Here is a 25,380-nt window from a genome sequence, read left to right as displayed (position 1 = left end):
TGACCTTGCACAGTTGGCCAGCTCATTGACTGGCTGAGAAGACCAGAGCAGGAGCCATGTATGATGAGGACAGGAGAACATGAAAACTGAGCCCAAAGGGAAAGAATTTGGCCTACAGACTAACTTCTTAAATGGTGCAGCACATCCCCATTTATCATCCCCACACTGCAGTAGCAGCTCAGGTGGGTATCTTGGCTTTCAGAAAACAATTTAAAATTAAAGGCTAGAAGATCCCATCTCAGACCCTCCAGCAAGTCCACCCTGACTCTGGTGTTTACCTTTAAATTGTTCTGCTGGGGCAAATGAGAAATACCTGCAGATAGATTTTAATTTTTTAGCCACCCTAAAACAAAAATTCAGAGATGCAGACGTTACGAAAACAGGATGTCAGCTTTTGTCAGAAAAGATCACAAGAGGTTTGAGGGTTTTTTTTATTTGAGCTGCCTCTTTTTCTCTCTCTCATTTTCTTCCTCCCTCCCTCCCTCACACCCTCCTCCCACCTCCCAGTTTCTGTCAGCACTCAGCACACGGTCAGTGAAGAGCGGAGGAGATGGCGGTGGCTGAGACACAGCTGTATGCAAAGGTGTCCAACAAGCACAGGAGCAAAAGCAGCTCTGCACTGCTCGAGTCTCTCCTCACCAAAGGATTCCCAGCTCATATCGCGTGAGTAATGTGTTCAGCTGCCTTTACACAGTATTTAAGATACAAGAGGTATTTCTCATAAGATCCTGACAGCAAGCAGCTTACTTTTTTCATGAAGAGAATGTGCTACTTCCTGGGAGTGATGTCCTTATACAGAGGTCAGACCTGTCTTGCTTTGAATTTCTTGAAGTATATTGCTCATATAGCAAAAACAACCTGCTCTATAACAATTTTTATAGTGTGTATATCTGAAGACACATGCTCTTCCACATCTTTGAGAGACTTCACAATGAGTTAAGAAGTTGATGTTCATAGTTTGCTCTTGGGGTTTGTCCTCTTCCATTTTTTTCTGCTTATCACTGTTATTATAAGGAGTTAAATGTGGATGTAAGTTCTATCCAAAGTTTTTTCAAGCCTGGCAAAGACCTCATGCTAGATTTTGTCACTGGAATCTGTTTTAAAAGAGTATGCTTTCCTGAACAAGATGCCACATTAAGTCTGTCAATTTTTCTTCCTGTCTTGAATTATGATCTCGTTCCAAAAGCATGTCCTACCTGGAAAATGTAATACTAAAGAATGAGACACTATTCTAGGCAACCTGATGGATGAGAGATTAACTGGTGGCAGCTAACCAAATTAATAAAAAAGAAATGTGATGGTCACTCCTCCTTAAAACATCTCTCTGGTTGGACAGGGAAGTCTGGGGGAGGATTTTCCACCTTCTGAAGAGCAAGTATGGACACTATGGTTTCAACTGTTCGAAACATAATTTTTTTTTACTTAAATGTCAAATAACTCCTCATAAAAATATTTTATAAAGGAGAGCAATATCTCTCTCTTTTTCACTGAAAATTAAGCAAGTTGAAAAGGCTCCATTTGTAAGTGCTGTGTTGCTTTTTTAGGAACAGCTGTTTTTAGTGGATCAACTTTAGACACGGTGAGCACAGCTTACAAGCGAACTGTGACTCCCTTGTTCCCAGTTATGCACAGTGGAATTTTAGCTGTGCAGCTGAAAACCTGGATCATCATTTCTCTGGTAATACTACAAGTTTTGTCACCCTAAAGTAGTAGCTAGTTTTCTTAATTTTTGTCCTGTATGTGATGTTCTTCAAATCCCCTTTGAAACACTTCCTTCTGTTACTGAGATGGCTTTGTGCTTCCCAGGTCAAAAGCAAGAATCAGCAGCAGAAGTACTATGCAAATTGACATAAAATGACAAAATGTCCAAAAGCTTTTTAAAAAAAATTTATTTGCTTTTATTGACTTTAAGACCTTCAGAGTTTTGATTACAATTTCAAGTGTCTCTTTAGTTCCTGGATTGAACCATACATGAAAGTACTGAAAAGTTGTTCTTTTGAGATGTCCTGGACTGAGAAAATTGAGGCTGGGATGAAATGTTACAAGATCTTTCATACTGTAGAACCAGCATGCCAAAGAATCATTTCACCAAAGAACAAAAACCAAATGTGTGAGGATCAAGCCTCGCATCAGATCAAGAAAATGGGCCTCCCCTAGTGCTTACACAGAACTGAACTGTGTCGGCAGTTTCTGCTTTAGGGAAGAACCAATTTATTCTCACTGTAAAGACACTATTTTAAATACAGATTTTCAGTAGTTTGGTCCTACTCTCTAAGAGAAAATGGTATATACAGAGTTGCATTATCTTTCAGTCTTCTTGGAAGCATAGAATGTCTAGCCACAGCCTAATGATCTCCTGATGCAAAGGGCTTTACAAACCCTGCTGGAAAGAATCCTACAGCCAAAGTATATGATGAGAGAAAAGGTGGGAACAGACACAGAGAGGAGCATAAGGGAGCAAGGAAATAGTTCTGAGCAGCCTGACCATCTATGGTCTCAGGTCTCGCTTGTCTTTTGCAGGTTCTATGATAAAAACTGAAGTCAAACTCCATTTGGCTTCAGGGTGGTTTGCACAGAGCTTCGCTCCAAGTGGGAGGAGCAGAATGGCATGAGGCAGCAAAACACTGACTTTGAGGCGTAACAAGCGGTTGACAAAGTCTGGCGTCACTGACCAAGCAGCAGCAGCAGATGCTGACATTTCAACAGGACATGGTAGTAAGGGCTGCATGGGGAGAACAACAAAAACTCAGGTTGTTCATGTTTGATGTGATGGAGAAGAGGGACCCAGCAGAGGTGTGGAAAGAAAATGGGTGGTGATGTTCATTCACAGAGGACAAGGGCTAGTTTAGACCATGGTTTTTCATTGATTTGGCCATGGTAGTTGATTTACTTTACAGAGAAGAAAGGTAGAAGGTAAAGCTTGAGTGGAAAGGCTCACATTAATGCTTGTCCATGTTAAGTGCCCACTAAAGACCCAGACATGGTTGCACATGCACATAAGCATATTTAAATATTTTTAACAAGCCCATGTGTGGTTTTTGCACTAGAGGGAAGACAGAAGGCTAGGAGGAAGCACCAAGGATGAACTTGAGTTCTGCAGCTTAATGCACTCATTGCAGTGCTGGTGCGTGCTCAGGTGTCACAGAGATGGATGGATGGATGGATGGATGGATGGATGGATGGATGGATGGATGGATGGATGATAAAACTGTGAGGAGGTTAAATGAATTAATGCCCTCAGGACCTAGTGACCAGAAGGAATGACCTCAAGGGAGAAGGAAAGAGATGAGCAAATGCCAAGGAGTTTAGCAGGTTTTCCTCCGTGTCCACTGTCTCTACTTCCTCTTCATGTCTCTTCTGAGAAGATTGTAGGTGCATTACATGGCTGGAAATGGCGTTCGTGGGTGCACGTGTTACTTAAACACTATAATCCTTCACCCATCACCTAACATTTAGTCACAAAGACTTGATCATGTGTAGCACATAGTTGGCATTTTGAAATCTCTAGTGAGAAAACAAATGCTAATCAAATCCAATCCCAGAGTATGACAATTACATTAACAGAGAGAAATGTGAGATATTGTCCCTCATCTTGGTCTGAACTGGTGACTTAGAACTAGCTCAATGCTGGCCTATGGGAGATGCTCAATCCAATATTTTCAAACCCTAAAATAAGTATGTTTTGGTTTGTTTATGTGTACAAGCCTGGGTATCTTGAACCAGAACATTATCCTATGAACCGAGCAACCCTACTCTTACAGTGCATGGATGGATGGTTTACTCAGCCCTAAGAAAATTCATATATTCAGTAAGACTGCTAGGGAAACACCTCCAGAACACAGAGGAGGACATTCTGTGGGGAGGACAGGTTACCAGTCTTCAAGGAATTAAAGACCTGCAGTGGAAAAAACTGTCTGGAGGGCTACAGAATGTTGACAAGAAAAACCTAGCTGTTGAAGGTCCTGTCTGTGCAGGAAAAGAGACTCAGTGACCACAGCATGTTCATTCTTTACTTTCTATGAGTTTTCTTTCTGTTATTCTGATTAATCCACTTTTTCTAGGCAAAAAGCCTTGGCTGCTACTGGACAAAATACAATAGAAGACGCTGCAAAATGGTAAGTACCTTTGATTTCTAAGGAGTGTTTTTGCATTAAACCTGGTTAAAAGTCCTTGTTCATGTGCAAAGTCATGAAGTTGAAGTTACCTGCCATAAAAAGCCCTGCATCTGAGTTGTTTGGTTTTGGTTGGGTTTTTTTTTTTTTCATTTTAGAAAGAAAGAAAAAATGAAAGTAATAATTGTATTTGTACTTATTCTGATAAGCAAGGTTATTTGCAGGAGGTCTAGGGTAAATCAAAAAGGCTGAGGAGGAAAAGACAGTCACTGGCAGAAGCAGCTACTTTTGCCACAGTGACGTTAGTCAACTCATGGGACTGGCTGCTCTGGGCAGACACTTCTCAGTTTTAAGCCTCCTACTTATTTATGACCATGGCTGCCAAGATCTGCTCACTGCCTCTGCAAGGGGTTCCTGGTCTCTGAGCCAGGATTGCAGGCACGCACAGGGACCCGTCCATGAAGGCGCTCAGACCAAGGGCAATGGGCACAGGGCCCCCAGGGGGAATCTGGGCTCTATGTCCCAAAGGAAAGAGGAAGGAAACAGGGAAAATATCTGTAAACCTGTGACTGCTGTTACAAATGTGTGCAGTAATAGCATGGGCTTAAATGGCAATGGCTGAAGGCAAACAGTCCCTCTTCTTCCCTTGAGAAAGGCTCATTATAAAATAAGTTGAAAGGCTGATGATCAGACGGATGTGTCATTAGAGTCAAAATCACTTGTTAGTCATGATCCCTAAGATTTTTCCTCTGTACCAAGACTCCCACAGAGTATTCATATGTTATTCACATGTTGATAATTGATTTTTTTTTGCTTTAATCCACCTTCAAATTAAATCCAATCTTTCCTTGCACTTTCTGAGTTGCATTGTGCTTTTTTTCCCCCCTTAATTTGATTGCGCTTTTTTTTTTTTTTTTTTGGTGAAAAGTCTGAGGACACATTTGAGAATGGCATGTTCTTCCCAAACAATTTTTTGTCAGGGATGTTACCACACTTTACAACAATCAGTCCCTATCCAACAGCTGCAAAGCCAAACATACAGCATGTGAAGAAGGTGGTGAAGGATATCATCACATGGGATACAAATTTCTGATCTTTGCTTGTGCATTTTCTGGTTTGTCTTGTGTTATTACAGCTGAATATAAAGTCTAGCTCTTTCTGCGTATTTTTGTGATCTTCAGTTATTCGTTTTGTCATTCTTTAACATTTTCTACACATTGCTTCTTTTTCCTCCTCCATTCCTCTGTTCTGAGTCATGAAAAAGGGGTTAAAATAACCCAAAAAACACTAAAAAACCACTTTTTTTTTGTTGTGTTTCATTTTCAGACATTGAAGGAAGTGAAGGCACATAATAAAATGTAAAGTACACAAAAATTAAGCAGAAAAAAACTTCATTCTCCATTAGTTAGTACTTCAGAGAGAAAATTTGTAAGGACCTCTTATTTTAGCTTTTCATTTATAAGAAAATAACAACCTTGTATTTCCTTTTTCTGGTCTCTACTATGGATGCCTTCAACCACAGGAAACAAGAGTAAGCGGTGCAAACACTTGCTCTTTGTGATCTGCTCTTGATTTCAGGCTGCACTCCCACTGCAATGATCCCTCTTTGGAAGACCCAATCCCTCAAGAGTATGCTCTTTACTTGTGTCCCACCGGCCGTTTGCATAACCACCTGCAAGAGTTTTGGAAGGCGAGCAAGCACCAGTGCGGGAAGAACAGAGCCCATGAGAATTTTCCACACATCACTCTCTGTGATTTCTTCACGGTAAGGAACAAAAGATGTGCAAGGGTCAAATATCAATTACTGGTGAAACTGGGCCGCCTGCCATTGTCTTAAACCAGAACTTCTTGGTGATCAAGCTGACATGACTCATGTCCAGGCCTGCTTGTTTAATATTTGAGTGTTCAGCCCCTGTGTAGGCACCAGGGGCTTTCTTCCCACCACCCACTTTATCTACCCACCTTAGACCTCAGCACACCTAAAAATTGGATGCTGGGGCCAGTGTGAAATGCTTCAGGGTAGCTGAGTGATACATGCCTAGCATCCATCTAGAGCAACCCTGTGCGGTTCAGGCTGCACATAGGCCTGTCAGCAGGAAGCACTGCTCTCCACATGCATCTATCAGCAGGCTTCAGAGACTGTGCCCTTTGCTGCATCAATCTAAGATGTTAAACCTCCCTGGCCAGGGCAGCAGTGGCTGTCTTCAGCCAGCTGTGCAGCAGTGACAGTGTTATCATAGGATGTAGACAACTTTGGTGGCCTTCTGAATGCTGGGTAACCCTCTAGAGAACTTTCCAGAAGAGCTGCTTCTCCCACATAGGTGAATATGCTAGTATCAGCAAAGACCACCAAAGAGTCAGTGGTCTGGAAAAATCTGGAGCCACCTAGAATCCAGTTTTTGCATGTTGATGGTGTGGCACATGATGGCTGAGATGTGCTGAAACAGACATGAGCTAGAGTAGTTGGACAGAAGTTATGCTGTTAATCATACTTTTATGCTAAACCATGACACTAAGTATAGACAGTGAAAATAAGAGTATTTTGTTGCAAAATATTGACTAGTACCCCATGGCCATTAATCATAATTCTGCAGAACCAAAATCATTAGTTAATAATGAATGCCATGCTCTTGAAAGGTGTCAAGTTTAAAGGCCTGTCCCTGGAAGAGACAACTGAATTGCAACTCTCACCTTGCGTATCTCAGTCCCATTTCAGGTAGCATATTTCCAGGGATAAATGCATCTTCTGGTGCTACTGCTCCCAGCTGCCAGCAAGATCTGACCTGGGCACTTCACAGGCAGAAAGCAGGACTCACTGACCTGGCTCCCACCTCCTTCTCCTGATCCAACCCTCTCCTCTTTCCTGGCTCCCCACGTCTTTTGCAGCTCCTGGGCTCGTTGGCCTCAGAGGAACCTGCTACATGGCACCTGCCCTGTTGTAGGATCCCACCTGACCCGGTCCTGCCACAACCCAGTCTGCCCAATGCCCCCTTGGTGCATCCCTCCTCCCTGTGGCCTGAGAAATGCTCAAAAGAGAAAGACAGTCTAAGCAGGAGGAGCTCCTTTCTTCTCTTCTGCTCTTCCTCTTTAGCAGCTTCATGCAGTGTAAAGGCTGAACGGAACAAATAGCTCTGTGGAGGAGAATAAACCAGCCCAGAAACGGAGCACTGTTAATGTCCCTGTCTTTGGCTGGATAGCACAAATTCAGTCTTTGTCTCTTCACTTCTTAAATTTTCTTAATTGCCATTTTTTTTTGTAGAAGCGTGGCTCTGTACAATCCTCTAATTTGCTGTGATTAGAGCATTAAGGATCATAATGACAAAGATGTCTGATGAATTTTGCTAGGTATGTTGCTCAGCATCCGAGATCTTGAAGTTTTAGCAAGAGTGTTTTCAGCTAAGGACTTTGGGATAGTAATAACACTAATTCTTACTTAGAATTGAAGAGGGAAATCATGATCTCTGACTTGTTTCAGACAGGTTACTGCACACTTGTCAGATGGTAAAATCTTTTGGTTCTTTCTTACCCAGGCTAGATACACCTCCTGATAGAAGGCTTCATCTCCTATTCTAGCACGAGATACTGTGCTGATCAAACAGCCCAATATTACTGATTTTTATACCAGGAATTTCAGGCAAGTTTGTAGGTGTGTTGTCTTTCTCAGGAAGTCTAATGCCCACACTGTTTTCTGGTATTACTGTATAAGACAGGCTACCACAGTGGCTGTTGAGCCAGTGGGTAAAGTCTGCTCCTCCTCTGTTTTCTTTCAGTGTGAAGATCAGAAAGTGGAATTATTGTATGACACCTTAAAGAGAATCGGTGACAGGTTCTCACAGTGCTTTCCGCCATCCATTTCCCTATCACTACACACATCCACCAGCTACCTTGGCTTCTTCGTTGGTGACAGCCACGCAAATATACTCAAAGAGTTTGCTCTGGCATTCTCATCAGAAGCTTCAGCCCTGGCAGGTAGGACCAACATCAGGGAAAATCGGTGGTCATAGAACAAATGCTTAGTCATGGTACAAAAAACATCTCCCCTGTCTTCCAGGGAAACTTAACTCATGTCTTACTGCCAGCAAGCACCCTTTCTTCTTACGGATTTGAAAATAATGTGGCTAGGGGAGCATGTTTTAGACTTTGAAGACACAGTACTTTTGTCTAGAAGCTGAAATGGTTGGCTGTGTAACTTGATAGGCCATCAATTGGGATATCCAAGATGGGCAAGGATATAATACTCCCTATTCCTAGACCTCCATTCCCTTGGTGACTTCATCCCTGAGAAACAGGTCTTAATTCCCATTCCAGTGACATCCAAGGGAAACTGCATCACCAGTGGAGACTGACAGGACACAGACTCAGCATAGCTTCATCTGAGAAAAACAAGTTCAATAGATCTTAGACTAGGAGAGGAATTCAAATCCTGTTCATTTTTTTCTCCCAGATGGAACCAGGGAGCAAATCCAGTCCAGATTTGTGAATTATTTTGGTGTGATTAAACCCGTGACATTCTGCAAAACCATTATTCAGCAAAACTATGATCTATTCTACTACAAATTACTGTGATATTTCTTTCATCATGCAAAGCATGTAAGGATAAAATAAGAAGAGCTTTAAATGACCTTTACTTCTATGTTGTGACATGGTTGTTTTATTCCTAGATTGCCATGTGAAGCCCTGCCTAAAGCAACTCCACCTTACCTTGGCTCACAAGTTTTATCCTCATCATCAAAAGACTTTGGAAGAATTGGCCAAATGTATTAACCCAGGGGAGACCTGCCAGTGGGTAGCTGCCCTCTACTCACGGGACATGCGTTTTGTACATTACCAGGTACTGTCATCAGATTTGCTTAATTTCCTAAACCCAGAGGCAGATGCTTTGCTACAATCATCTTGCCTTTTTTTTCATTAAGAAAATCAGTGCATGCACAGTACAGTCTTTCAAAAAACATGGTTATTTCAAGTACCTCTTTTGACTGAAAACTTGTACTCATGAATCAGTAGAAGATACCTTTATGCTTGACCTGCATGTCAGCAAGGTCTAATTCCAAACTCCAGCAGGAAAAAATAATCTTACCATGACATGAGAAAATAAAAGATACAGAAAATGATGACTCTTAAATATTTACTAGGATTTGTCGGTCACAGCTTTGCAGTAAAATTCCATTCAGCAAAATTAGTTTTCTCGATTGTTCCAGACATGATGGAAACTGCACAGATTAAATATCTGTGATCAAGGCACAGTTCTCTCTGATGATTTTCTGCTTAACAGATTCTTAGTTAAAACTAGTTCACATTTTTCCAGTTCTCATTTTCAAATTTAAATTATGGGATGATCAATACTTTTTAGTCAGATCAGTACATCGCTTTGTCATAAGTCTCATACTGGATTTTGGTCATATTCAGGAGACCTGCAAGTAATCAATCACAAAAATAACTGATAATGCTTTTGCTATATTTGCTTTCTAATAAGTCTGTACTAGTTGGGGGGAAAATTATGTTAATGAAAAACAAGTGCTTATTTTTACACATACTGCAAATGCAGTAGCATCTTCCTTTTTCTTTGTTGAAGTGCCATTAAAGAGCATGTTGCAAAGTGGAAAACAGTACCAGTCAGTATGTCCAGTAGCGAGTCGAATGAGCATCCCCTGAACTGCTGCGGTACATGCAGAAGCATGCTCTGGGCAGTAGCCTGACCCTGCTGTGTGTTCCCCCCAGACACTGAGGGCCCTCTTCCAGTACAAGCCCCAGAACATCGATGAACTCATGATCAACACTGGGGACTTCATCTACGTTGACCCGACGCAGCAGTCTGACGTGAGTGAAGGCTGGGTGATAGGGACCTCCCATCGGACCGGCTGCAGGGGTTTTCTTCCTGAAAACTACACTGAGAGGGCCAATGAGTCAGACACGTGGGTTAAGCACAGGTAAGTTGGGGTTTCATGGATGTTGCTTTATGTCAGCCGCTATTCCTGCTGGGGAGCTGTGGCAGATTTCCTCCTCACCATGAGCTGTGGGCTGCCAGGTGGGAGCTGGAGGTGGCGTGGGCATAGGTGAAGGTGGTCCTGGGAGTCTGGGTGGGATGGTGAGATTTCTGAAAGAAAAGCGGTAGGACACACACCCACAGACATCCAGAGTTCATTATATCAGCTGCTCAAAGAATGACCCCTATTTGCTCTTCAGCAACCTGAATATCCAAATTAATTTTGAAAGACCATGTTCTGCCAGACAGGCTGAGTCTTCAGCTCAGCTCACTGCTTTCTCTTTCTTCTCATTTCAAGAGCTTACAAAGTTTACTTGAAATGAAACCACACAAAGGTTACTCCACCACCTTAGGCCCACCCTCGTGTTGTTGATTTACTCTGTATCAGCAGGCATCTGTCTGGCTTCCTGCACTTTGCTCTGCAGCTGACAGAGAGGCGGATGGTACTTCTAGATTAGAGCTGTAGGGAAGTGGAGGTGCACTTCTTGCTGAGACCTCAGAGAGGAGGCAACCAGGTAGTATCTCCTGCTTGAAGGTCACACTTCAGCAGTGTTACACCCAATATATGCCATCAGTTCATAATATTTTAACCTCATTTTTACTGGGCATATTCTAAATCAAGAGAAAAGTGATAAAGTGGTTTGCAGGTGTGCAAAAAATATTGAATAGAACATGAATCCTCACTTGAACATGCCTGTAGACAAAATCATGACTTAAAAATCCCTTCTATTTGCGTGTTTGCCCATAAGTTTGTGTGTGTGTTGCTTCTGCTTTTTCTACAGGGAATATGTCTTTGTAACAGCTTCAAGATTCTTCACCCAAACTGAAAATGAACCTGGTGTAAAGCTGAATGGAGAAGTCCATAATCGTAGTATGTCAAGGGGCATAACCAATGTACTTTCTCTTCAGGTAACTGGCTTTTTTCCATTTCTTATCTATGCCATATGCTTGTGCAAGTTACATTATTAATTAAAAGCATTTAATAGTAAATTTAATAGTATGTTCCTTTTTCATGTTGTGTTGCAATGCACATATATATACGCACACTCATATGCTCATACTGTATGGTGTAACGTCATAAATATTTTGTAAAGTCTATGATGTATATTAGTCTTGCCTTCTTTCATAAAACTCCTGTAATTTCTGTCATAATAGCACAATATATGAGTTCTCTGCTCAGGTTTCTCTGTTCACAGCCTTACAGGGCAATATGTGCAGAGGTATGGTGACAAGTCTGACATGTGAGATGCAGGCACAGCTTCCCTTGACTTTCATATGGGTTTGTAACAGAGCAATTAGAACAGAATGAGGCTCATTGTTCACTGTTACTTTTATGTCCTGATTCTACAGATGCCACCCTAGTGGTTTACATGGTCCCAGATGTTAGCATATTTAAATGTTTCCTCTTCATTTGCATGTTTAGATACATAGCTAATGCAAATAACTACATAGAACTGCAGCAAGAGAGCAACTATCTGGAAAGGTTAGCAACACTGATGGGATTAGATGTTTTTTCTAGTTTCAAAATCATTATGTATCAATTTTTTTTGGCCAGGTTTTCCACTGGTTTTCTGGTAGGAAGAGCAAAACAAATGAGGACTCTTTTTTCACCTACAGAACATTTGCACTTGCACTGCCTTATTGGCTCTGACTGTCAGGAATGCCAAGACGGTCCTTTCTGGCATACTGACACGCTGCAGAATCCCCTTAGGGCTTGCTGGCCATATGGCCTCTCTTCTCGCTGTGCTGGGGAATAAACCTGTGTTCATCTGTGTTACCATCAGAGAAACCTTGAGGGCACCTTCAGGGAACTTCCATCCTGCGGCCTCCCAAGACACTGTGTGTATGACAGAAAATTCTGCGCAAGTCACACATCCTTTCACTGGCTCTTGATTGTTCTTGGCTTCTCTTATCTAGCTCAGATCTGTGGCAGAGCGACTGCTTCACCTGAGGAGCACATTTTACAGATGTGCATGTCTCCAGTCTAGAGTTTCCCTGGCCTCTGGGTTCCTCCCAAGCAGAAGAGCAAGACCACAAAACCTTACTTTTACACTCTGATTTTGTGTCGGTTGATTTGTGCTTCATAGCAGAAATGCAATAGTGCTTAGCAGAATACATGAATATCAATTTCGTACCACTTCTTCAGAATTCACTTCTCTGCTGCTGAAGATACACATCGCTAACCTCAGTGCTACAACAGTAACACTGCGATGGGTTACTGTTGAAAAAGCTTTAAAGCCTTTGACCTGTTCTTCCTTATCTTCTCATCTGTATTTAACATGCATTGTATACTAACCCCAAACTACTTAGAACTTACTTGTAATTCCATGCAGTCTGAGTTAAAAAGTGGCCTCGGAGGAGATCTGAGTTCACTGTTGACTTGGACACACAGTTATGAAAATGTAAAAGTGGTGTTTTCATTAGGAAAAAAAAAAAAAAAAAAGGCAATATTGGTGTTAGTCCTGGTGTAGAAAAAAGCATTACCAGTTAAATCTTAGCTAGTTTCACTCTTTTGTTGATATCAGCCATATGATATGTATTAAAATTATAATTCCTTCCCACACTGGAATTAAAAGATCTGTTATCAGCATTGCCTTTCACTAGTGTAAACACAGAGTTAAAACCTAATCTGTACCCATGGACATCAGCAATCTGCTTCATTTGCCTTCAGTTGAGAGCCAGTCAGGCTTACTATTGTCCTAAAGGTAGGTATCTATTATAGCAACTTCTTTCTCTCCCCCTTTGTGCCTTTTATCCAACCTCCCAGGACTGGTCTGCTTCTCCTTCCTCCATCAGGCAGCATCCAGGAATGCAGAGTTTTCATGCAGTCTATATATATTATTGTAATGAAAAACCCTTTTTATACATCTGTCTCAGAATGTCACCCCGCGAAGAGGTGTGCTGGTGATGCGCCATGGGGAAAGAGTTGATCAGGTCTTTGGCAAATCTTGGCTTCAACAGTGCTTGACTGCAGATGGTGAGTAAGATAATCGGAGGATCTGAGCAAATCAGAACCAAAAACAATTAACTCCAGTTATGGGTACAAGAGATACAGTCTCCTACATGTAAATGTAAACACTGACACAAACAAGTGAGTAACATTTGCAAGACAGATACAGCATTGCTTTGACCTGCAGGTAATCAGTCCATAATGTCCTAAAGTCCTTCATGTTTATGTGAATAAACTCTGCAGAACAAGCAAAGCTCTTGTGATACTGATGGATGTGTGTCTCACTGATGGATATATAAAACATAAAATCTCTACTGCTCACTACACAAGGTGGTAACTCTCAGGCTCCTCCACCTTTCTGTGCTTGAGTCAGAATCATGGTCTGTTGGCCAGATTCATGGCATGTCACTAGCCAAACCTGGGGAAGAAGATCAAGAACAAACCATGATGGAAATGAGATGTCAGAACTGACCAAAATGAAAAGCTGAATTTCTTGGCTCTCTCAAAAAAAATAATGTTTTGGAGTGAAGAGTACTGACCCAGAACAGGGAAATATGTCTCAAGAGAAAGGAGGAGAAGAGGAAGATGGGAGTTCAGAAGAGAGAGCTTTATGCTAAAAGTCCCCATTGTTATGCTGTTGATCTCCTATATTAAGTATGAGAAATTCACACTAGGTAATGACGGTGGTACCTTCTGGCTGCATAATCAATTCATTGGTTTCATTTTTCTTCAATGGAAATGTTGGGTTTTGTCATTTTGGCAATGGTAAAAGAATAACAATATGGAGTGTATTTTTGCTTCATTTGAGCCACACAAAGCTGAATTTTCATGATTTCCTGTCCTCTCCTCCTCCTGCCCTCCATCTGCTCCTTGAGAGCTTGCAGAAGAGGTGCTATTTTGTTAGGACTTGATTTCACAAGCCAGTGTTGTGATCTTAAAATGTGATCTCTTTAAAGTAATAGTAGTCACCAGGTTTTTCCATCAGTGAGGCACTGACTATGTCTGTAGTACTAAAATAATCCTGTAGGCATATGAGTTCAGGCATTGTTCCATGATCCTGCAAATTACTTAGTTATTAGCTGTCTCCTTGGCATGGTCTCGGCTGAAGGCAGCTCCCCCTCACTCACATGGTTTCCAGGCGAGGTTTGGGGAGAGAACTAGTCAGTCACTAGTGGACAGACAGTGTGGGTGTTTGTAGGTGGAGGGAAGAGAGACTAGCTCCTTGGGCAGGTGCTCTGCTTCATCACTTGCCGTTGTGGCCAGAGAACAGGCCTTGACCTGTTTCATTTGTCGATCGAGATGTCACTCTGGGCTGAGTTTTCAGAACCAGTCATCAAACGATTCAGAAGAAACAAAGCCATTATAATGAAATGCCTGTACATTCAGCTGCTGCCTCCCTCGTGCTGCAGCAAACTGTCCCACCTTGTTTCAGGAAGATACTACAGAGCAGATCTGAACTTCCCTTCCACCCTGCCGAAGCGGAAAGACAGCATGAAGCATTTTGAATACGATCCTCCTTTATCTTGCTGTGGTATTTTCCAGTCAAGGCTTATAGGTAAGCTGGATAATGTTCTACTGCAAATGTAAGGGTTTTGGAAGCGGGCTTTCATCATCTGCAAAAGCTCATACTGGCTTTGCAGCAAAACAACTTCTTAGCAGTACTCATTGTGGTACCCCTTCTCTACTGGCAACCACTGCAAGATGTTATTAAATAGTAAAATAGAGAGTGGGGCTGGTTGTTCAACTTTGAGACCCATTCTGCAACTTCCTATCAAAGGAAGTTAAAAGAAAGAAGCTGCAACACTACCTGTGCCCCGCTGCTCGTCTGCAAGGCACTAATGCCTTATGCAGTTGTCACTGAGTGAGCAGTGAGGAGTGAAGGGACTGGACACAGGAAGCAGCTTCACGGTCAGCAGAGTGTGGTCACCTCAGCACAAGTACCTGGCGGCTGGCGGTATGGGTTAGTCAACTCAATTCACTCACCAGATGAAGTTGTTTCTGCTCCCTGAGCAAGCACGGCTGACCGTGACTATGCAAGTCTGATGCAAATATCTCTGGTGATTCACTATACATGCAGACAGCCAAATGCCTAACTGCTGTTTGCAGATCTGGAGTGACTCTTCTGAAATTACCTTTCCAACTCTCACATTAAATTTGCAACTGGAATAAGCTTTCTAGTGAGCTCCGTCAGCTGACAGTGGAAAAAAAAAGGATAGAAATGGGATGTCAATTCATCTACCCCTCACTGATGAAACAGAAAAGCTCCAAGCTGTTCTTTGTAGAAAGTATTTTGCAGTAGTTTCTCATCTATTGCAGTTTATGTAAGAACGACTCACTTTGCTGTTCCTGTCCAGGGGAAGCTCTGCTGGACCAGGAGGTGACAGTCAGCTACGTGTACTCGTCACCCGCACTCCGCTGCATACAGACAGCTCAACACCTACTGCAGGGTAAGGCAGCAAAACCGGCCAGGTGCTTTTGCCATGGTGAAATGTCTTCGTCAAACTTCTGTGGTCTCTGAGACGAGTAATTAAGATGTACGACTTTGTGGTTATTTGTGGTTATATTTAAGCAGGGAAGAAAAGGTGGTTTTGTGTAGCTGGTAATACAGACAGTAATAAATCTGCTGACATGTGTACAGTCTGCAGAGTGTGATCCCATTAACCTTCCTTTCTTCCTCTCCTGTCCCTTCCTAGAGGTTCACAGTTTATTACCATGTTTACGTCAAAATTATGAAGGCAGTGAATTTCTTCAGGGAACTAGTGCCACTTAGTAACCTCTCTTGAGAATAATCAACAAAATAATGTGTCTTTTGACAGGAGAGAGAATTCCATTTCTAACACTGTAGGACAATTTGTTGCCCCACCAAGGACCACTGAGCAAAATGCTATATAAAAATGGTAAACCAGTTCCTGTCTAAAGTTTATTCAGATTGCAGCATTACTGAGATCTTTTATTCTATTTTCTTCTGTACCTTGCAGATCATCACAAGAGAGCTCCAGAAATAATAATGATAATGATGATGATAATAATAAAAAAATAATGTAATAATTTGTAGTGCCTCAACATTAGTCAAACAAGAAGATGATGGTGGCTTCATTTAATCAACACGATCCTCTTTTGCTTAACAATAAGTAATTCATTTTCATTAACAAAAGTACTACAGCAAAGAAGGCAGAATGTGTAGCCTGAATGTAACACTTCGAGTGTACCTTTCTCATCCTAAGCAATATTTCTTGTTCTTGCAGGACTTAAATTAGATCAAAAAGTCAGAATCAGAGTGGAACCAGGACTGTTTGAATGGACCAAGTGGGAAGCAAGCAAAGTAATTCCCAGCTTCATGACTGTGACAGAACTAGTAGAGGCATCTTACAAAATAGATACAAGTTACAGGTAACTGCTCTGTATCTAGCTGTTGAAGTATTTTTTTTTCCCCCCCGAGGTATCTCCTCGTCTTTTTATATGTCATAACCCATTACGAGCATTGCAAAAAGTGGGTGATTCTGATCAAATTCAAGTCTGCATGATCCCAAAATAAGTTATGCTGTCAGCTGTCGTGGCAAAAGTCAACTTTGCTGCTCTGACACAGAGGCACACATGTACCCTTGGCAATGTGTGTGATGTAGCACGTGGGCGCACCAGCACATGCACAAACATCTGACACTTGTACGGGACCAGCACTGCTTTGGTGTTGCCTTCAGATCTGCTGGCTCAGGCCCGTGGTTCGTCATGCACAAGCAGGCATTACAGGCACTAGTCTCAGGTACAAGGAGGTTTGCTTTTACCTTTGCCTTATGTGAAGCACACTTTACAAATGTGAAGAATAACCTGTCACGCTGGTTTTCAGTGACAAAGAAATGTGACCCTAGAAAATGTTAGCAAGCCCTTTGCTGAGGGTCAGCAGGGCAGCAGCAAGAAGTCTGCCCCATGGCAGAAGGTGAGCACAGGCTGGGAGGTGGCAGGGAGCACAGCTCCATGCCTGAAACGTCACTGGCTTGTGTCACCGAGGCAACAGCCACAAGAGAAAGGGAAAGCAAGGGATCACCCCCATGCACCCTGGGGCAGAGCCACACAGGGTCTGGGGTCTGGGGAGAGAGAGGTGAGCCCTACACAAGCCAACCGTCCTGGTTTTGGGAGCAGGCAGGATAACAGTGTTTTACTAGTTGTGTTTGTGCCAGATTTTGTTGGGGAGGGGAATCGTTTGGTTCTGAGTTGCTCAAAGATTAATACTGTGTTCAGCAAGGACTTTTTGGGGCCCACACAGCTTGGGGTGGGGTGATGCCTTTTCTGAGTGCTTGCAAACCACAGCAGGGCAGGAAATGATAAGCCTCCAATTCAATCTAGCTCCTCATCTCGCTCACAAACCAGGCTGCTCTTGTGTTAGAAGTGCACAGCTAGATCCAGGAAATTACTCAGCTAATAAAAGTGAGTGTCTATGGGGTTTCCCACATATACAAGAAAGGAGGAAAGGAAATTTCTCATTTCTTAATGCATTTCTTACAGCCAAGAAAGTGTCTTCATTTGAAACTTCATGAAGGAATAAAATCCTTCATTTCCTTGGATCATAGTGCTTTCTGGTGTGTTTTATCACTTACAGACTGTTTTTCTTAGCTTTTTTTGGTACAAAATCACTTGTATGCAAATGCAAAGCAGTGGGAAGTTCAGAGGGGAAGCTCTGCAGCAACATTAACTGCAGAGGTCAGACCCCTCACAGCTCACTCAGATCCAGGCAAAAAACTTGCACATGCGATGCCAGTTTCTTCCCATCACGTGTGGGGTTCAAAATCCTCAGGTCCTAGGGGATGTTTTTACCGTATTCACCCACTGCAAATGACAATCTTCAACTGGGTTAAATCCCTCAGCATTCCCTGTTAGCAGTGGACCTGACCCAAAGTCTCCTGCTTCCAGTGCCACTAAGAGACAACATGAGTGGTGCTGAAACATTTGCTGCCCATGCTTTGTGTGCTGAGATGTAATCACCTTGAGGTCGCTGCATCCAAGGCCAGATATCTAAGAGCTGGGTGCCTTAGCTGTGATGGTTAGCTAGCATCCTTCTTGTTGGTGGAAAAAGGGGGACTCCCAAGACAGATTTTCCATTTTAGCCTATGTTAGATACTTAAGATAGCATGAATTGCTTTCTGAAGGGGCTTGCATCCATTGACCTAGACAGACACTTGAGTTGTAGGCAGCTACGGTTGGGTGAGATTAACTCTGCCTCTCTCTTCTCTCGCATTCTCACAGAAGGTTGGCAGGCGCTCCCTGTCCCAAAGCAGGATAAACTCTGCCTTTGCTGTTCCTGCTGTTAAAGACTGTCAGTCTCAGTATAATCTGTTTATTTCTTCCCTTTTCATACTTTGCATGGAGGACAGACCCTTTCTTTCCTCTTCACAACAGCATTTTGCAGACTGTTATCATGTCCTTCTTCAGCCTTTCATCTGAGCTGAACTCTTTCCATCCTCCCACACAGCCTGTGCTTTCTGGACCCCTGTTCACTGCTCCTCTCTGGATTTTCATTTGTTGGTCCTCATCTCACTTGCCCTGTAACACTCACACTGGAGACAGCACTACCACCGAGACCTTAGCCTGGGCTGAGCACTCTTGTTGCTATTTAGCCTGGAAACCACCCAGACCAGTGTTGGGGATGCTCAGTTTGCTGCAAGATGGCTGGTTAATACTGGTAGGTAGATAACAGGGTTAATACTGAAGGGACTGAGGTGCCAACAGAACAGCACATTTTTAAAAAATTGCAGCTCTGCCAAAGGCAGACTGGTTTTGAGTACCCCAGTCTAGACCTGTCCAATCTAGCCAGCATTACTATTAGCTATGATTAATGATCCAGCATGAGCCTTTCACTACTTCTGCCATTTGTGCTGACATAATGTACTGAGGACTCACCCATGAAAGTACACTGTGATACCATAACTTACAACAATATATTAATCTAATTTCACTTTTTCCTATTCACTGAATAAGGAAACAATCACTGGGGCAAGGGGGGCAGTTGTTTGTAGAAAAAAAAAGTTAACACCCTGTATTTATCACGACAAATGGCTGTTTGCCAGCTGCAGCAGTAAACACTTCCCATTCCTGGAGAAGACAGATTGAGAAGATGACATGAAAAATTGGAAGTGAGTTTGGGGACTTTTTATTCTGTTGCCAAGAAGCCCTGATTCAGGCATCAGCTATGTGGGCAGATATCAAAAGCAGGAGCCCGTTGAGAGGCAGCAAATGACTGTGGTCCTGCTGCCTATCTTGCTCTGGGAAGGCTGTCAGGGCCTCCCATCATCCAGAACGTGGTGTTCCCAGCCACCTACACTTATCACTGCTGGCCACTGCACAACAGGGCCCTGCAGACTCTTCCCTGCTGCCTCCCGGGGCTGGACAGAGCTGGCGTACTGGAAGCTCCTGCGGAGCCTTGGAACGGATCTGTCAAGGGTGCATGGTGTCCATCAAACCAAGCCCTACCAGTCCTGTGGGGGTCCCCTGATTTGCAGCAGTTCAAAGGTCTGACTCTTACATTTTTGGGAAATATTTATTCAGTGCCAGAAGTACCCCAGGATATAAAAGAAATAAGAATGCCTGGTCTCGGTAGAAGTGCTCAGATACTTAGGAGTGGTGCATTGTGATTAATGTCCCGGGAAACACTTTTTTTTTAACTCTAGGAGTGAAAGTCTTCACTATCCATTTGTCCAGCTAATGCAGATATGCCTCATTTGTTGATGGTTTTGATTTGCTTTGTTTATTAAGGAGACTAACACTGAGGCATTGAAAGCATTCACATCATCACTGGCTTGTCTTGGTTTGAACTCACTCAGCATTGCTAGAGATGGGTGGCTCCGCAAGCCTGCAGTCCATTGCTGGGAAGTGATCCTTGCCCACAGAATTGCTCAAACCTTACGCTTTTTGTAGACATGAATCCTACTTTAAATAATCTCCACTGTAAACTACAAGTTTTATTAAAGCATGATTTTCCCTGTATCTGGTGTTTTATGAGCTATGAGATTTAGCCATAAGATTTAATGGAAATTACTGGAGGGGAAGCTAATGCTCCATGCAAGCTGAGGTAGCAGTATGTTAGCCAAGTCAGCAGATAAACCTATATCCTTTTAACCAAGTGTCTTTTCTCTGGTATAGTCATTCAACAGTGCTAACAATGTCCCAGTATTCATCTAGATTAATATATATTTGTGATTTTATTGTCAGGGGTAACTTCCCACTCTCTTCTCTGGTACCATCGGAAAGTTATGAAGAATATATAAGCAGAAGCTCTGTGGTTATAAAAAAGATCATCAATGCTTGCCCCAGCAAAGGTAAAGGTTTCAAATCTTCTTATATTGACAGACACGTTCAGTAGCAGGAACTGGCAGAGATTTGTCAACAGAAACACATTTAACATGAGTTGTTGGTATCACATAGAGCTTAAGGTAGACTCTTAGTCCTTGTCCTGGGCTACGCTAAATGAAAAGACATGCAATTAATGGGATAAAAATGAAAAATTGAACAGAAGACAGTAGAGTACTAAAGCACAAGAGTATACTCTTTGCTGGGTCTTTCTGCATTGGGATGTAGCTCAGCATAAGATAACACAGTTTTCTGGAAAGCGTTTTTTTCTTTTCCTAGCAAATACTTTCTCTCACTAACTGGCATGCCTACAACACACCACACTTTCTGATCAGCACAATACACCCTGCCACATTATCATAGAGGTCTGCAAAGATGAACAGCCCCAAAAAAGCACCATACCTATCTGCTGATGGGTAACCTGACAGTGCTGCAGCACCCTTACTGCTTTTATTTGTTTTTTCTGGTGTATCAGGTGTCATCCTCATTGTGGGCCATGGCTCTTCCTTGGCATCTTTCACCCGACCTCTGCTAGGGCTCCCTGCCAGAGACAGCAGCGACTTTGCCCAGGTGGTACGAAAGGTAAGAAGATTTTTTTTTTTCAGACGGAAGCTTTTTTTGTTTTATTATATGTTCAGTAAGGAGCTTGCTTACATGGTGACACGTGTGTAACTGCATGCCAATACTAATTACATTAGCTTTCTCATTACAAAGGGAATCTCATGTAGTTTTAGCAAAGTACTGGAGGTCAAGAGGATTTTCTCCCAGTGAACAGTATGTGACTAGCAGCTAAGTCTTTGGAGAAGGTTTTCATCCAACTCTCCTGGAAAGTCAATGCCAGGTAACACCTACACACAAGAGTCACATTAGGAAACCTCTCCATCTGAACCTAGCCTCCTTCCTTTATAAACAGGGCTAAGAGCCCTCCCTCTCCTCCCCGTGGTGTTGTGAGTGTAACCTGCAGCTACATTCCATGAGTCACTCTTTAAGAAGCTGTGGGGTTTTTTGAGACACTGTAAGTTCACAACTTTGGTGCTCAGCTATAGAATGAAGTGGAGAAGGGTTTTCTTGCCAGCTTCACAAGTGAGGCCTGTGCTTGAGACTTGGTCTCCAAGGCTTTTTGTTTACTTTATTTGTGTATTATCACCAGTGTCAGAATTCTTCACTCGGATTTTCCTTACCATCTGCTTTTGTATGACCAACCAGAGAATTCAGTCAATAGATAACAAGGACTGAATTATTTTGATCATCAAACCCAAGTCTGAATGTGGGGTGATGACACAAGTTCAGCTTTCACCCCACAGGACTCCAGTCTGCTTTTTAGTTCATTTCAGAAGTGGCAAAATGTCCTTGTCTCTCCTCCTGGAACAGTCTCAGGGTCTGCTCTCTTCTGTAGCAAAGCCTCCTCTTTCATGTCAAAGCAATGACCCTGCTAGTAACTCTGCTGGTAACTTCTTTTCTAGATCCCTTCACTGGGCATGTGTTTCTGTGAAGAGCTGAAAGAGGAGAACAAATGGCAGATGGTCAACCCACCAGTGAAGACGTTAACTCATGGAGCAAATGCAGCATTTAACTGGAGATACGGTATCGTGGAAGATTAGAAGGCTGCCTCTGCCTTTGCAGTTGTCAAAAATGAGCCAAAGACAGGTTTTGGTTTACCACAGTCCAGTGATTCATCCAGAAGACTTACAGAGATTGGGAAGTACCCTCTCTGAGTTGCCAAAGCACAGAAAAACACTTGATGTTTGGTTTGGTGCCTGAATTTTGTTTTTATTTCAGTGGCTGAGAAGAAGGAACCTAGGAACTGACGTGCAAGTGAGAAGTAACTCTTCTGGTGGAGAAGAAAGTACCTTTTAAACTTGTCTGAGAGCACCAACATTTAATAAATACCAAACTGCCTGATTATAAATTCCACTGCTAAAGGCACTAAAGTAGACAATGTTACATTTTCCAAGACCAAAATATATCCAGTAAGAATTGCTTTTTTTAATGCACTCGGATATTTTCAGACAAGCAGAGAAACTGGGACTGAAAAAAATCCATTTCCTACCCAAGGAGACCAGCTCTACTTAAAGCCACTGGGTTTCCTGTTTACTCCATCAGTTCCGCAAGAGCAAATACCACACTGACTATTTATTTACCTCTTCTACAAAGGGGTTCCATTTACTATCACAACAGCTCCCCATTCAGTAATTCCTGAGTGATCCACATTGAAAAAGAGACTAAATTATTCCTTTTTGAAGAAAACTGAACTGATTGATTTACTATTGCTGGGACAAAGAAGGATACCCTTTGTTATGGTACTAGTACTGTACTGTACTGTACTAGTGACAAAACTGTGATGTGAGCAGTTCTAACTGCTGAACACTTCCTGAGATGGCAGTTGCAGGACAACAGCTTTGCTTTGTGCTGTTCCGTGCCAAATTGTATAAATGGTGATACACCTACCAGATGGGTCGCCCAAAAGGTCTCTGTAGTTCTTCTCTCGGTGATTTGTTTAATTGAGGGAATGTAGCCCTAAAATTTTATGTACAAACAGGAACATACTGTTCCACAGTCTGTTTTCCTTTCTAATTTTCCTTTCTAGTTATCGTCTCAGATAACTAACTCTGGGAAAGCACAAGTGTTTCTTTCAATAAAAGGAAAAAATGGGAGATTCTCTTTCTCTCTTAGCATGACTAAAAACATTTTCATATTCATTTTCATTCTTCATCTCCCTGCTCCTGCTTGACACATCTCTGCATGTACGCCATTAGCCATCAGGACGTGTAGTAGAACCCCTCCAACATTCAGGCTTTAGGGTTGAGAGGTGACAAGCGCCATTATCTGTGCGTGTGGAGATTTCATATCTTGGCCTTGCACCTGAAATGTTTCATACTGACTTTCCAGCTCTGGTGAAGTTCCTTGAGCTCTTATTTTTCTGACAGCACTGTAATTTTAAAGTGAAAATCAAATGCCCCAGGGTGAAGACAGGTGCTCTTTAGCTAGCAAGCAATGCAAGGAAGGGCATACAACTACCTCACTGGTTGCAGCTCAAGCGCATGAGATGGGTGGCTATGGATGCAGCCCCAGGAAAAGGTAAAAACCCCAAGTGCCTCTTGCTCCAGGGCAGTAGGACGCCACTGCAGCACTAAGACTGTGGCTTGGTTACTCCTCCGTATTTCACCCTGTCACACACTTGTTGTCAGCTGACAGGGGCAGTTGTGGTGAGGGATGATTTTGCACTGAGCCCTGAAGGCAGCGGCAAGGCCCTTCTGTGGTCTTCAGGGAGGGCTGTGAGTTAGAGGTCTAGCTGAGAAAAGGCACAAGAAAACAACACGTAGGGAATGAACAAGGTGATGAGGGAGGTAGCAACATGTCTGTCTTGTGGTCAGCTGTGCTAACAGCAACCAGAAGGGTCTCTCACCACACTGTCTCCTCCCTTGGACTCGGCTCAGCCCTGCCGCAGGGGCAAGCTCAACCTTCTGTTGGTGAAAAACAGCCCCTTTGGACACCCTGTTTCCTCACCAAGGAACCTGTCCAGGTGAAAATGGAGGGGGAAATGGGGACAGCAGGACAAAGGGGATGGACAAGGACCTAGCCCTGGGCATGGCACATCTCCAGTCAGTCCCAGGACGTTCAAACTCAGCGCTTGCAGAGAAGTCAGCTCCTACCTCACCGTGTTCCCATAGGGCTTTCCTCTCCATAAAAGTTGTTGGGTTTGGTGTGACTTGCTCTGATTTCATCTAGCAATTTCAACCATTGGACAGGTGTCATCTGAGAATCTGTTGCCCCAGGCTCAATCAAACCCCCATGTGAGAGATGGTCCCAACCCTGACCAGGGCTTGGGGGTGTGAAGTACCAGGGTTGCATGGACATTAGTATGTGTATCTGTATCAACCTTCTGCTAGAAATACAGCCTCTGGATAGGGACCTGGCTCTGTTTTAATACCTGGTAGCAGCTGTACTTGTTATGGTCCATGCTACCACTGTCCCTCACCTTTGAAATGTTGCCTTTTGAGACAGCTTTTGCAGTCTGTGTCCCAGGTTTCAGTCTATCTGCTTTCAGCCTTTTGAGTTGCCCTAGCCTTGGGACTGATCCCTCATCTCTACGTGAGAAGAAATGCCGGTAAGACACGGGGCACATATCTATGCAACTGTATTGCATAAATGGAGGTTGGTGGCCCAGGCACGGAGGTTGGTTGGAGCAAATCAAAAGCCCAGGTGAGGATAAGGATGGGTGGGAGCAACAGTGGTGCTCCAGGTTCATGCAGGAAGGGAAAATGCCTGCTGCTCTGAACACACCCTGTGAGACCGGGGTGTGATGATGGCACACTACCCACCTGGGGATGGAGCCAGAGACAGATAAGGAGAGGCAGGTGAGTCTTGTGCTCTACTCCTTACATGACACACCTGCCTGCAGGGTATGGAGTTGGCACTTACTGGCAAGAAAGAGGAAAAGGAAACTTCCTTCAAGAACAGGAGTTTGTTCCAGCCACTTAAAAGACTGGTCATTTTTAAAGAATTAGTGACATAAAATTTCAAGTTTTTTCATGAGAAACTTTTCTCTGTCTTTTTAGAAATAATGTGTAGGTTTTTCCCATAATGCTCTTATATATTAATCCTAGATTGTGCTGCAAATACCAGTTTGGGTTGAGAATCTGGATCTTTTTTTTTTAAACACCAAAATAAAATACCAAATGGCATCCCTCCCTTCACGCCATGGCATCAGAATTATTGTTGGGGTCGGTCTGTTGTGAAAAGTAACCTGTAAGAACAGCATTATCTCCTTTCTTTGAACAGCTTTCCTACGCTGCTGCCACTGTGTACAACATAGCAATGAAATACTTCTACTGTAGACTATACTTCTACTACATACACTAATAATGTTACTAAAAGCCAGTTTACAGCACTCTAATCCTGTTATTGTCCATCAAGTTCCTATCTGAAATGAGTGCATGCAGGCTGCCCTTGAGGCAGGTGTTGAGAGGGGAGAAGGACACCGCTGGGGAAAGTAC

The 25,380-nt window shown here is 42.9% G+C and overlaps 1 protein-coding gene across 2 annotated transcripts; it reads left to right on the top strand.

Annotated features, from left to right (window-relative positions):
• The first annotated feature begins 550 nt into the window (after positions 1 to 550).
• Positions 551 to 22,675, top strand: UBASH3A (ubiquitin associated and SH3 domain containing A). Of its 2 annotated transcripts, none has more exons than XM_026849945.1 (14): positions 551 to 663; positions 4,062 to 4,115; positions 5,691 to 5,877; positions 7,883 to 8,081; positions 8,774 to 8,943; positions 9,831 to 10,039; positions 10,878 to 11,004; positions 12,973 to 13,072; positions 14,478 to 14,600; positions 15,400 to 15,492; positions 16,291 to 16,435; positions 20,246 to 20,358; positions 20,859 to 20,965; positions 21,847 to 22,675. In XM_026849945.1, the coding sequence occupies exons 1-14, from the start codon at positions 551 to 553 to the stop codon at positions 21,982 to 21,984; spliced, it is 1,878 nt and encodes a 625-aa protein (XP_026705746.1). In that variant the 3' UTR covers positions 21,985 to 22,675. The 2 variants fall into 2 exon arrangements, with proteins under 2 accessions (XP_026705746.1, XP_026705737.1); XM_026849936.1 differs by having other exon boundaries at positions 12,964 to 13,072; positions 20,246 to 20,352.
• Positions 22,676 to 25,380: the final 2,705 nt, after the last annotated feature.

This window comes from Athene cunicularia, assembly GCF_003259725.1.
Source record: "Athene cunicularia isolate RWA chromosome 1 unlocalized genomic scaffold, athCun1 chr1_part1, whole genome shotgun sequence".
Lineage (NCBI taxonomy): Eukaryota > Metazoa > Chordata > Aves > Strigiformes > Strigidae > Athene > Athene cunicularia.
The sequence above is the reverse complement of the archived record's forward strand: the minus strand, read 5'-3'. Positions and strand labels throughout refer to the sequence as shown.

Bases quoted from the DNA above. Each gene is read 5' to 3' on its own strand.
- UBASH3A (XM_026849936.1), top strand. From the start codon at position 551: ATGGCGGTGGCTGAGACACAGCTGTATGCAAAGGTGTCCAACAAGCAC. The intron at 10,040-10,877 runs GTAAGTTGGGGT...CTTTTTCTACAG, and splicing joins GACACGTGGGTTAAGCACAG to GGAATATGTCTTTGTAACAG. The intron at 14,601-15,399 runs GTAAGCTGGATA...GTTCCTGTCCAG, and splicing joins TTTCCAGTCAAGGCTTATAG to GGGAAGCTCTGCTGGACCAG.